Source organism: Protopterus annectens, chromosome 16.part0 (genome assembly GCF_019279795.1).
Source record: "Protopterus annectens isolate FY-2018-M chromosome 16.part0, PAN1.0, whole genome shotgun sequence".
Classification (NCBI taxonomy): Eukaryota; Metazoa; Chordata; order Ceratodontiformes; family Protopteridae; genus Protopterus; species Protopterus annectens.
Window position 1 is genome coordinate 873,264,955 of NC_056750.1, and position 13,615 is coordinate 873,278,569.

Sequence of the window (13,615 nt, forward strand, 5' to 3'; positions counted from 1 at the left end):
CTATTGATCTCCATCTCCCAAATCTAGTCACTGGTTTATTTCCAGCATACTTGTGGTTCTTCTAGCTAAATCCTTTGCTTTTTCCTGTCTTTCAAGCGTTTATCTTTGCAACCCTGGAAAATTTTTCACTGGCACAGTCTCTCTAGGGGCTATATTATCAGATGAATAAGAAGCAGAATCCCCTTCTGTTTGATAGCTCACTTTTTGTTGTACAAACTTTTGTATTTCCTCCTTGGAATGTTCTGCATCAAAAAAATGATTCTGACCCTCCAGGAAAAATATTCTGAAAATACTCAGATACAGCAGCTTGAATCTCACACCTGCTTCTCGAAATTCCCTGACTGCTGAAATAAATTTACTCCTGTCCTGCCTGGTGTACAGCAAATAATCATTTTCCACATGCACTCTATTGTCTCCAACTTTTAGTGCTTTGTCTGTCTGACATAGTTTTGTCAAAATCAATTCTTTCTGCTCTTAGGACTACATCTTTACTATTAAAGGTCTGGGGTTACTTTCTCGTGGCCAGGTTTAGAGCATACACATCACATGATGTATCCTTTCAGTTAACAACTCCTGCTATGGAATATCAGTCCAGTTGCTTATTTTTAACAATTAATTGTTGAACCTTATCATACTCTAACCTTCCATCAATACTTCCATTTGTGCTTTTTCTTGGTTTCCATATTCATCTGTTTTATACAAATTTTCATAAATGTTCTGAAATATTTGTAATACCTCTCTAGGATCCCTGGATATTTTTCCTGTCATAGACTCCCTAAGTCTGGTAACATCCCCTTCCTGTTTTATGCTGTCATTGTTTTAAAAGCTTTTGTGCTCTGGAGATGTTTTCAAAAAATAGTTGCTTAACAGTCATTCTAAATATGTGAATATTCCCTAAATACTCCCTTATTTTCCCTGTAGCACTTTGAAGTTGCTCTTCTTCTTGTTAGATGAGACCCCCCTATTCTGCAATACTTTAACTTTTGTTATCCCTTCTAAATATTTCCTATAATGTCTTAATATCTCACTTTTATTTCTACCTTATTTTAACCTCTATTTTCATTTCATTTGACTCACTAGCTATCCCTTCTAAAGAAATGTCTTTCTTCTATAATAATTCTCAAATAATTTTCACAACCTATTCGTTAAATTCACCTTTTTAATAGGTAGATAGGAAAGCACTAGTGTCTCATTTTTACCTTATCATCCTGTACCTTTATCTTAGTTTTTATTACTGCAAAATCTGAAACAGTTATTGTCTGTGTGTTAAAGCTTTCAATTAAATACACATGCTCCTTTGAAGTATAATTTCTATCCATGTTTGCCAATTAATGTACCTTGGGGAATAATATGTAAATTCTGAGTTCCTAATACCAAACTCACAGCTTTTGTACAAATATTCTCATTTATTTATTCTGAAATCTACCCTCTTCCGTTTTATTTTCACTTCTTGGTCCCCCTGATAAACCCTCACTATTTCAAATCAAGTTCTAGTCATTACCCACAAAGACTATTTCCTGCTGAAAGCTGGTTATTTCTCCCAAAATTTTCTTAAGCTCCATAATAGCAGTTTTTGGTGGAATATAATTACATTAAAAACACCAAAGCACAGCAAAGTCTACGAGTACTTAAAGCCATTGTTTTTTACTGTGTTATTAAATGGCTTTACGTGTTTGTAGCCTTTTACAAGGTCACATCATGTGATAAGGAAACAATATGAGGTCAAGCACATGAGTAAGTGTCATAGATGTAAATTATGTAAATGGATACATACTGGCTGTTCTTTTAAGATTAAATGAAAAACTAACCCAATTAAGGGGAAATGTGACTGCTGCAATACTAGAGTTGTCTATGCTGCATTATGCCAAGCTTGCTTTTGTTTTTGTATTAGTAAAACTGAGCGAACGTTATAAGAATGGATGTATGCACATTTATATGAAATCCATAGTAAAAAGCTTACCAGTGCCTTGGCTAAACATATAACCAAATTCACAGAGCACTCCTTTAAATTTATAGTGATAGAGCAAGTGGTTAAAAACTCTAGGGGTGGCCTTTGGCATCTCTTCCTGGAAGCCAAAGAACTACATTGGCAACTGGCCTTGAATGTGGATCACTGGCCAGGACTTAATGACACAATATCTATTTAGAATATTTTAAAACTTAAATCTTTATGTAGATTTTTTAATGGTAGATTTTTTAAATTTTGTTAAAGATCTTTTAATGGGTTGGAAATATTTTACATTGGCAGGCATTGTGATCATCTAACTTTTTTGTTAAAGATGCTCATGTCACTAAGTATTTATATTAGATCAGGTGAGTATTATCATTTGGTATTTTAATTGAAAGTTGCTGAAAGTCAACCATATGAAGAAGTTTTGTGATTTTAACAGGACGAAAGCGCTTATCATTTGGTGTACATTTTATCTAAGGTTTTGTTTTTACTGTATTGTTAAATGACTTTAAGTATTCGTAGCCTTTTTATTTTGGCTTAAGAAGCTAGCTCTCTCTGCCATGCTTTGGTGCTTTTAGTTTCTTAGTTGCTTTGTTGGTTTTCAGTGGAATATAAATTCATGCCAGTACGAGTCTACATTACATCATTGAAAAGTCAGTTAACCGAATAACACATCAAAAATGCTGTTCATCGAATTCACTCATGGGGAGGCTGCACCCCCGTGCCCCTACTAATTATATATACCATCTCTAAGAACGTACTACAGTGAGGACAGGGCAAATTTTCTGATCTTCACTGTAGCGCAATCTGACTATGAACAGTACGATGAATGGCATGTTGGATAATGTGTAATCCTTCTTCCACACCAGTAGACCTGTTTTAGCACAAGTCTGCCTGTACTGTCTCCTTGTCCTCTTCCATCACTATTAGAGCTCCTGTCGTAATCAGTATCGTTACTCCGCCTTTCCTTTATTAGAGCTCCTGTCGTAATCAGTATCGTTACTCCGCCTTTCCTTTATTAGAGCTCCTGTCGTAATCAGTATCGTTACTCCGCCTTTCCTTTATTAGAGCTCCTGCCGTAATCAGTATCGTTACTCTGCCTTTCCTTTATTAGAGCTCCTGTCGTAATCAGTATCGTTACTCCGCCATTCCTTTATTAGAGCTCATGTCGTAATCAGTATCGTTACTCCGCCTTTCCTTTATTAGAGCTCCTGTCGTAATCAGTATCGTTACTCCGCCTTTCCTTTATTAGAGCTCCTGCCGTAATCAGTATTGTTACTCTGCCTTTCCTTTATTAGAGCTCCTGTCGTAATCAGTATCGTTACTCCGCCTTTCCTTTATTAGAGCTCCTGTCGTAATCAGTATCGTTACTCCGCCTTTCCTTTATTAGAGCTCCTGTCGTAATCAGTATCGTTACTCCGCCTTTCCTTTATTAGAGCTCCTGTCGTAATCAGTATCGTTACTCCGCCTTTCCTTTATCCCTTACATTCTGTCCAATATCCATCCAGAAATCATTTTTTGTCAAAGTCACATGCCCATTTTTTTCCTAATGCATTTCCTGCAGCACTGCTATTTGCACCCTACATTTCCCAGTGCAATTCAGTGCTCTTTGTTTTCTATACCTGTAAGGCTGCTTACCTCCCATGATAATATAGATAGAGTTTTCATTATGATAGAAAGCTTACTCCCACCTATAATACATGATGGTTCTTTTAAATGTGCATTTCCATCTCTTGGTTTACCCGCATATACAAATGTTTGGCAGCTAATTCTTTTAAAGTATGTGTGGTTCAGTGGAAACAAACAAGAAAAAAAAATAAAAATTTAGTGTCCCCAAATTTCCTTTGAAGTTAGGACATAAAACGATGTACATTTTCAAAAAATGAAGTTTACACCTCCATATAGAAGCAGCTGCCCCACAAGCATTAACTAATCTAAAATTATGGTTACCCATATTATAGTGCACGGAACAACATGTTTTCCCACTTAGACTCATTTCTGTCTGTTGTTTTCTTAACTCATTTCCTCCCCCAGTTGTGAAAAACAGCTGACATCCTTTCAGTAAACGTTAACTTTTATCCCTAACAATAAGTGCAATGGCTACATGCACCCACTCTGATGAATTCTTAACTTGGGGTTACTTTCTAAAAAAAAAAAAAAAAAACATTAATTATGATATTTTGCTTCTATTACTTTATAATCTTTGTGTACATGGAATGGATGTTAATGTACTTTACCTGTCAATATCATGTTGTTTCTGCAGTTTACAATAGTCATTATCTACTTTCAGGAAATGTTCATTTCTAGTTTCATATTCATCCATCTTTATCTGCTGCTGTTTACACTTTTCTGTTAGCATTTGGATCACCTGCAAATAGACAAGCACAGCCATTCAGTGTAACACAAGGAAGCATGTTAGCCCTACATCAACATAACAATACCAGCTCACTGAACAGCAGTAGAGAACGCAAAACGTTGTCGATAACAGAATAAATATTTATTATTATTATCCTTGCCATTGCTGCTCTGTGCTTGCCGTGTTAGCAGAACTCCCTTCAGATCTGTAGAACCAAAAACAGTGTCTGGGCCAGTGGTAAGAAAGTGCTGAATTACCAAATAAATCTCAAAACGAGGAAATACAAAAAAGTCTCCAGTAAAATAAGCAAAGTGATTGAAAAATAAACATTCATTAGGCACACCGTGTTTTCATCCCTCTAATGCTTCAGGATTTCTTCAGAGTAAAAAAAAAAACCTCCTCTTGAATTCATTGTATAAATACCCAACTAAAAACAATGCCCATGGGCCATGTGCTCAATTAGTCAATTAGAAATTTTAAGAAACAGGACCATTTAAATTCACATTACATTACTAAAAAGTACCCCATAGAAAATACACAACAAAATCCATTGCAACTTAACCTTCATCACAAAATCCAAATTAAGGTTACAAACTCTAAAAACATTTTTTCATATTCATACAAGCACCTAAGATGTTTACTATCTCAATGGTTTATGTCTAATAGCTTAGTGGCTTCAGTTCTGTGGAGTTATTGATGTAGTTAAAAAAACTTGACCAGACTACTGTCACTGTCCTTCCACATATAACTATATCATCTAGAAAACATTTGTATAGGGTCCAACGACCCTCAAAACTGGAATCAAATACACAATTCTTTTCCCAATATGCTAGAATATACCAGAAAAATGTTAGCAAAAAATGGGGGCTCAAGCAGCTCCACTGCTACTCTGATTTTCAGTTATCCCTCATGATTGTTGGATGGAATGGTTCGCACAATATCTTAGTCAGAACAGTATGCTTAGTAGTGGTACTATTGGGGTGGTAACAACCCTTACAGAAATCATCTTAGACAACAATTTTACATGATTCGAGGGGTGCATTTTTAAACAAAAAACGGAGTAGCAATGGGGACTGCTTATGCCTCCATTTTTGCTAACATTGTTCGATAGACATTGGGAGTAGAATTATGTACTCAGTTCCAGTTCTGAGGGTAGTTGGACCCTATATGTATGTTTTCTAGAAGATATAGTTTTCTTTTTTTGGAGGGACACTGACTACAGACTGGGTGAATTTATAACTCTATCAATAACTCCACTGAATTCTAAAGTTTCACCCTTAAAATCATTTGTTACCTAGATGTTAAAATTAAGGTTGACCAAGTGAATAAATGCTTTATTTCAAATTTATATAGGATACCAATGTATTCTAATTCTCTCCTGCATTGTGATAGTTGTCACCTCCCCACCAATAAAAGAAAGCCCTGGTTAAAGGTCATCTGGTGAAACTAGCCAGGATGATATCTGCTATGGAAACGTTTCTATATAAAGTGAAAAACTAAGGTCCATGCTATTAAACAGGGAATTCGTAAAGGGATTTTCAAGGAAGTTTACCAGAAAAGAGCCAACAGATTCTTCAAGTCTTTTAGGCTCTGGATTGTCAAGGCACAAAAACAACCAGAATTTTGACAAAGGACTAATTCTTGCATATAATGTAGATGCCATAGGCATAAGGAATGCAATTAGAAACAACTGGAATGTTCTGCATATGGGGGGATGGGCACGGAATGCATAGTTATTTATAGGAGGGATCGTAATAGTAAGAATTATTTAGAAATGACAAAGAAACCCTCAAACCCTACAAGAAGGAAGAAATGTGGTGTGGTAGGTGTCCCCAGAGGGTGATTCCATTATGGTTCAAGGGTTTGGGAAAATCACAAGTTCAGAGCACTGTAATTGGGACACCAAGAGGGTAGTATATATTGCTTCATGTAGAAAATGCACCTCTTTTTATTTCAGTAAAACTGAAAGAGCATTGAAAGAAAGGATTTACGAGCATTGAAGATGTCAAAAAAAAAAAACATGACCCTAGTAATGCCCTCTGTAAACACATCCAAAACCATGAAGGACATGAATTTGTTTTTTTCATTGTGGATGTTGTGGACCAGGACCCCAGGGGTGGTCCCTGGAAGGTATAGCTGGAATGTAAGGAACTTGAGTGGCAACTTAAAGACCAATGCCACAGGTCCTTATAGTCTCAGTGATTCCACATCCTTATCTGTTGTTTAGAATTGAAGGCACTTAGCTATTATAGCAATAACCCATGCCTGGGTGTGGGTAATGCTGGATTTACCCACGGTTGGCGTGGTTTGGCCATGAGGGCGAAGCCTGACTGGCCAAACAAAGCCAACCGTGCGTAATTCCAGCATTACCCACACCCAGAAGTGGGTTATTGCTATTATAATGACATTATTTAAGAAAAAAAATAATTACTTTTCTTAAATAATGGCATTGTATAATGCCTCCTTGCTGCTCTTCCGCAGCTGTCTGGTATTCTGCGGTAGTTCTGATGTACTGCACATGTGTATGCCTACGCAGTACATCAGAACTGTGGGCAAAAGCAATGGAGAAAGCAAGATCTCAGTTGCTTTTTACAAACTGTCTTGCTATGTTAAAGGAGTTTAACATAGCGAGACAGCTTTAAAAAAGCAACGGAGAATCTCCATTGCTTTTTTTAAAGCTGTCTCGCTATGTTAAACCCATTTAACATAGCGAAAACAGTTTGTAAAAAGCAACGGAGATCTTGCTTTCTCCGTTGACTTTGCCCACAGTTCTGATGTACTGCGTAGGCATACACATGTGCAGTACATCAGAACTACCAGCGAAACAGTGTGAAAAAAGAGTTATAGTAATGGAAAAAGTCCGGGCGACCGGACCTTCTTCCATTACTATAACTCTGATTTACAACGTGCATGCTGACCAATCAGCATGTTCGTTTTTGAATATTTAATGGGGGGTCATTGTATAATAGACAATAAACCATTGAGATGATAAACATCTTAGGTGCTTGTACGAATATGAAAGATTGTTTTTAGAGGTTTTAACCTTAATTTGTATTTTGTGATGAATATTAGATTACAATGAATTTTGATGTGTATATTTCTTTTTCATGTGTCTCTTGATAGGTCCATGTGCCTTGGGCTGTCCTTCCCTGAAAATGCCCCCCCACCCCACCCTATCAGTGATGCATCCGTGGTCACTGTGGCTGCTGATGGGGATAAAACAAAGGGATGACCTATCGTGACATGAAGTGAGGTCACCCACCACTGAAGATCCTTTTTGCAAGAGTTTGTGATCATTATCAGGTGAGACATGGGGAGCTCTTGGTAAGAACATTGAGTGAACAGCAGCCACTGTAGTATCAGCATGTGCATGCGACCTAGCAGTACGGCCAGAATTGCAGCTGCCATCAAACCTAACAGTTTTAGAACTTCTGATGCTGGAGCCTTGTCTTTGGATATCAGACTGTGGATCTGCTGACGGAGTAGTAAGACTTGTTCTACTGAAAGTCTTAGCATGGTGGTGTCCAGTTCTGCTCTGATAAAAACGGTATATTGCGATGGTGACAAGGCAGATTTTTCTGAGTCTATTGTAATGCCCAGCTGACTGCAGAATGACAGAATGGAGTCCCTTGCTTGAATGAGTTGATGCCTGGTGGTGGCGGTGAGGAGCCAATCGTCTAGGTACGGAAACACCTGGAATCCTAAACGTCTCAGGTGAGCCGTGACCACTGCCATGCATTTGGTGAACACTCTAGGGGCTGTAGTGAGACCAAAGGGCAGGGCTTGAAACTGGTAATGATTGACTCCTAGCCGGAAGCGCAGATGATCCCTGGATGGTTTAGCCATTCTTATGTGGTAGTACACGTGCAGATGATCCCTGGATGGTCTAGTCATTTTTATGTGGTAGTACACATCCTGGAGATCTATCGAGCACATCCAACTGTCTTTCCCTAAAAAGGGAAGCATTGACTGAAGTGTGACCATCTGAAACTTCTCTTTCTTGACAGATTTGTTTAGTCTGCTGAGGTCCAATATAGATCTCCAGTCCCCTGTCTTTTTTGGAACTAAAAAGAATCTTGAGTAAGTTCCGGATCCTATCTGGTCTGCTGGGACTGGCTGGATGACTCTTGTTCTTAGCAACATTTGGACCTCTACTGTTGCCTGCTCCCTGTAACTGGGTGGAAGATTTGGGATTTTCCTTGTCGGTGGAGGGGGTGTGGCGAAAGGAATGAAGTACCCTCTGGAAATGATACTTTGTACCCAGTTGTCATTTGTTAATTTTAGCTAGGCATCTGGGTACAAAGATAAGAGACCCCCAACTGCCTCCAGAGTAGGACAGTTGGGCCTCCTTTCAGGAGCGCTGGTAGGGCTTCCCAAAGAAGAGATTTTTCCCTGGCTTTGCGGACTCTCGAGGGCAGCGTCTTCCATTATTGCCCCCACCTCTGCCCCTTGAAGGGGGTTCACCATGTGTGTCCTGAATGGCTCCTTGGACTTTTCAGAACCACATTTTGCCTCCCCTTTAACCCTTGGGATAGGGTCTGGTAGGGGTGAAAAACAGACTCCGACGGCAGACACAGTCTTTCCTTTCTACTCACACCTGTTCAAAGTTTTCTTAACTTTGGGCCCGAAAAGAGACGAGCCCTCAAAAGGGGTATTCACAAAGGATAACTTGAAGGGCTCCACGAAGGAACACAAGCGCATCCAGGAGTATCTCTTAAGAGCAATTCCTGTACCCACTGCCCTACTCATTCCATCAGCTGCATAAGAAATGAGGTGCATGGACGAGTTAACAATAGAGTTGAGGGTAGCAAGCTGGGAGGAACTTTGTCTGAAGCTCCTGCAGCTACTGTACCCAGAAGAGTATCTCCCACCTCTTTAAGATCTATTTGTAGTCTCGTGAAATGGGTTATGTAGTTGAGCAAACAGAGTGCAAAAGTCACTGAACTAAAAGTGTGCTTCCCATATCTATCCATGATTCTGGAGATTCTGTTAGGAGGATGGATAGAAGAGGAAGTTTCTGACATTTCCTTTTTGGTGGCTGCTGCCATCACCATGGCATCAACTGGCACACCCTTGGTTAGAAAAGATTTGTCTTGGGGAGCAGAGATAAACTTATTAGGCCTCCTATGGACAGGCTCCATGGTGTCCAGAGAGTCCCACGCCCTTCGTGAGACCAGCTGCATAAGCTCATCAAAAGGCAGAGACACCCAAGAGGTGGAGGGCTGAGACCCAAAAGCCTTCAGGAGAACAGACTTGTCTTCGGTAGGATTTGTGGACTGCCAGTCACCCCTCTGCCTAAGGATTTCTAGTATCTCAGCAAAAGAGATATCCTCAGAGGAGGACCGTGGGGACCCTTCTCATTCATCCAAGTCAGTATCAGATGTTAGGGATTCCTGAGGGGAATCTAGATGTTTCCTCTTACAAACTCTCTTCCTGGGAACCTCATCAGTGGGAGCTTCTGGTGAGGTATTGGAAGAGCATGGACCACCCAATGGGGCTTTCTGAGGCTCTGGGTCTCTACGCTTGGCCAGGATCTGTGAAGCAGAAGCAGACACAGGTGCTTTAGGGGAGGAAGAAGCTGGACCTGAGGTCAAGGATGTCTTAGTAGACATAACTCTCTTCATGGCTTTGAAGGCACCCCTGGTCCAATGTGAAGAAACCGACAGATCCGAGGAAACCGTCGATATCCCCTAGCACTGGGACAGTGGGTCCAAGCCAGAGGTAGGAGCTGAGCTAATTCGTGCTGAAGCTCCGAGAGGCAGAGTCGGAACTGACAAGTCAGTCCGACTATCCTCCCCGGACCCGAACAGAGAGTGTCGGCTCCTAGAGTCCTCGATCGGCACCAAGGACATCAGAGTAAATGGAGCTGAAAACTCTGGAGCAGGTGTCGGCCCCGAAGGCTCCACGGTCAACATGTCCATCTCTTCCAGCTCCGAAGGACCAGTATGGCTCGGATGAGGAAGAGTTGTAGCGGCATAAGGGTCTTCGGCACCGAAGCTGCTTGGGTCGGAGCCAATAAAAATTTTGCAAAGGCCAGTGCCTGTAAAAGCTTCTGCACCACACGATCCACATCCATATCTAAAAGGCTAATAGAAGACTGAGATGAATGGATCGAAGGTGGTACCGACTGTAATAAAGGAGACTTGGGTATTTTGGATACCAGTTCCAGGACTGGGGACCGGCACCGAAAAGATAAAACGGTCAGCTCCGATGTCTGTGGAGCTGACGTCAAAGACGTTTTGTTTTTCTTAGTCTCATAAGTCTTAGAAGACTTTGAGATCCATCCTGGTCACTCAAAGCTTCTTGGAAAAGGGGTTTCAGCAAACCTCTATCAATCAACAACTTCTTTTGCTCATGAAGAACCCTGGAAGAGAAAGAATGGCATATGGAGCAGCTATCTTGTAAATGTAATGCTCCTAAACAATACACACAGTTGACAAGACTGTCAGTGACAGACATTTTTTGGCCAAACTTGGGGCATTTTTTAAATCCTGACGTAGATGTTTATCTTGGTCAGCCATATCTTACCAAACACAGTATCAAACAAACTACTGTCAAAAAAGCCCTTAGAAAATACAAGCTAAAGTCACTCACTCACACACACACACACACACACACACACACACACACACACACACACACACACACACACACAAATATGTATCCAAATACAGATAAAATATAAAATTGTGATGGAAAACACTGTCTAAAAGCACACAATATTAAAATACACACAAGTATTTATGCTAAGCAGACTATAGAAATAAAGACAGCTGCTATTTCACATAAACTAAACCTTATCTAAATTCTAAGCTGTGACAAAAGGTCACTACCTAAGCACACAATACTAAATACTAACTATTTCTAAGAAAAAAGTGACAGAAAGTCACTGTTAAAGCAATTATTTTACTCAGAACTTTAAATAGGCCTAAGAAAAAACAAGGCCAAATTTTAAGCTATGAAAAAAGGCGCAGAAGGGAAAGGGAAACTACACAGAAAGCTGTAAGAGCTTAACTAACTAACTATTTTTTAGAAGAAATATCAACAATAGTTGAAATATAATGAAAAGTAAGGTTTTTACTGGCCCGAGTTAGCGAGAACCTCCGATCTGTTGCAGCGAAAAGCTAGATCTGGGGTAACTCTAAGTCCATCATGGGATAGGGACTTGGCCTCGAGCTATTTGAAGACCTCAAGCTTTGTAGTAGGCCGACTCGGAGCTGAGGGATCAGCTCCGAACCCATCAGTAAGAATGAACGGCGAGATAGAACAACTTCACATCATCAGTTTGAGATAAGAATGTGATATAAAAGAACTTCAGCAAGAGGGATTGCATAAATATTTGGGAATTGATGAAGGATCAACAATAAAACATGAACAAATGTGAATAAAACTTAGTAAGGAGTACTTTAGAAGACTTAAATTAATCCTGAAAACAGTGTTGACATCTAGGAACAAAATCCAAGCTATAAAAAACAACTTGCTCTTCCTGTCCTAACTTACAGTTTTGGAGTGATTGACTGACCTCAAAAGGTGTTGGATAGATTAGATAGGAAAACAAGAAGGATGATTTAAAAAAATCACTGCATACCAAAATTTTATATTCCCCACTCTGAAGGAGGGATGGGCCTCCTTGAAACTGATTATATGTATAGATCTGCAATCATGGGACTCCACACATGTCTTCTGACCTCACAAGACCCAAATGTAGTAAAAGGTTTGAAACATGAGAATAAATCTAATATGACTTCCCTGCTTAGGCCAGCAGAAGCATATCGGTGTCAAGCAGGAATGGAAATCAAACCACAAGTAGATAAAAATCAGGCGGCAACTGAATGTGCCGTAAAACAAAAGAAAGACTATAAGGTGAATGACCAGATGAGAAGGCAAGAAATACGGAGAATGCATAAATATAGTTGCAAGTATAGAAAACTTCTGGAAGAACCTCATGTTGATCAGGAAGAAATGCAGGAATGGTTAAGGAGAGGTGAATTTAAACCAAGAGATGAAAGGTTAATATTGGAGGCACAAGACAGTGGGCTACATACACGTTGGTTTACAAAGTTCATTGAACATGTGAGAAAAAGATAAATGTAGGTTTTGTAAAACAGAATTGGAAACAGTTGCACACCTTGTTGCTGGTTGTGACACACTAATGGCAGAAAGACTGTATACTGAAATGCATAATAATGTGGCAAGACTGCTGCACTGACAATTGTGCAAACATTATAGTATCGAAGTGGCTGAAAAACACTGGAAACACGAGTCACAAAGCATCATAGGAAATGATGAATTCTACATTACATGGGATCATCCATAACCAACAGATCAAAAGATAGATGTTAGAAAACAGGATATAGTGGTCAAAGAAAAGAAGACAAAAGTAGCACTGATCACTGAAATCATTACACCCAGTAACTACAGTGTCTTGCGTACAGAGAGACAAATTCATAAAATATCAGGATTTGCAGGTAGAAATGAGAGCAATATGGAAGAAAGATACCTAGACAGTTCCAACAGTAGTAGGAGCAACGAGCCTTATAAAAAAGAATTTACAATCGTATTTAGATATGTTACCAAGCCATGTAACTCAAGAGACTGCTATAGACCTCATGGGGTGAGTTCTAGGAAGCTTAGGTAAGGACAATCTTTTTTACTATAGACAAAGGAGATACAATCAGTTTACCATTTGGACAGTATAACTTCAGAAACTGGTCTGCCCAATCTGTTAAGAGAGATGGAAACAAACAGCTGGTTAGATTTCATGAAGTCTTTGGTTCTATAGAGATAAAAGCAAAGTTGTCTATATACATCAAGTAGATGTAGCATATACTCCATCTTAAGTGAAAAGTTTGGAAAGAAAACTGGGAGATTAATGACCTGGTTTATGTTGGACTCATAAGCTACTTTAGGCAAAAAAGGTTCAGCTGGTCCGCAAGTGCACCCGTATTGTGGAAAATCAAGTAAGGAAGTTTAGAAGATGGAGTCTGGAGATCACGCATCTATATGAGGTGATAGCAACTAGAAACATGGTTTTCCAAGACAAATTTTTAGATCTGCCCTGGTTGATGGTTCAAAGGAAGTCTGGGTTAAAGTCTGAAGTACAATAGTTAAATCCCAAGGAACAGTAGGATCCTTTAAGTGGGGTCTAAGTAAAAAGGTTTCCTTAAGAAAGGCTTTACATAGTTTAGAAGAAGCTAAGGTAGAGTTATTTTCACCCGGGTGGAAGTTAGAAATGGCAACCAAATATACTTTAATAGTCAAAAAAGCATTGACAATGTAAGTAAAAATTCAAGAACAGACAGTACAGG

General features: G+C 39.5%; 1 protein-coding gene across 1 annotated transcript in view; it reads right to left on the reverse strand.

The window, feature by feature from the left end:
- Positions 1–13,615, reverse strand: part of LOC122790465 (cilia- and flagella-associated protein 157-like) — a 1,902,466-nt gene that overhangs the window by 497,371 nt on the left and 1,391,480 nt on the right. The window contains exon 5 of the mRNA XM_044058010.1: positions 4,189–4,319. Coding sequence (XP_043913945.1) covers positions 4,189–4,319 — 131 coding nt within the window. The remainder of the gene's footprint in view (positions 1–4,188; positions 4,320–13,615) is intronic.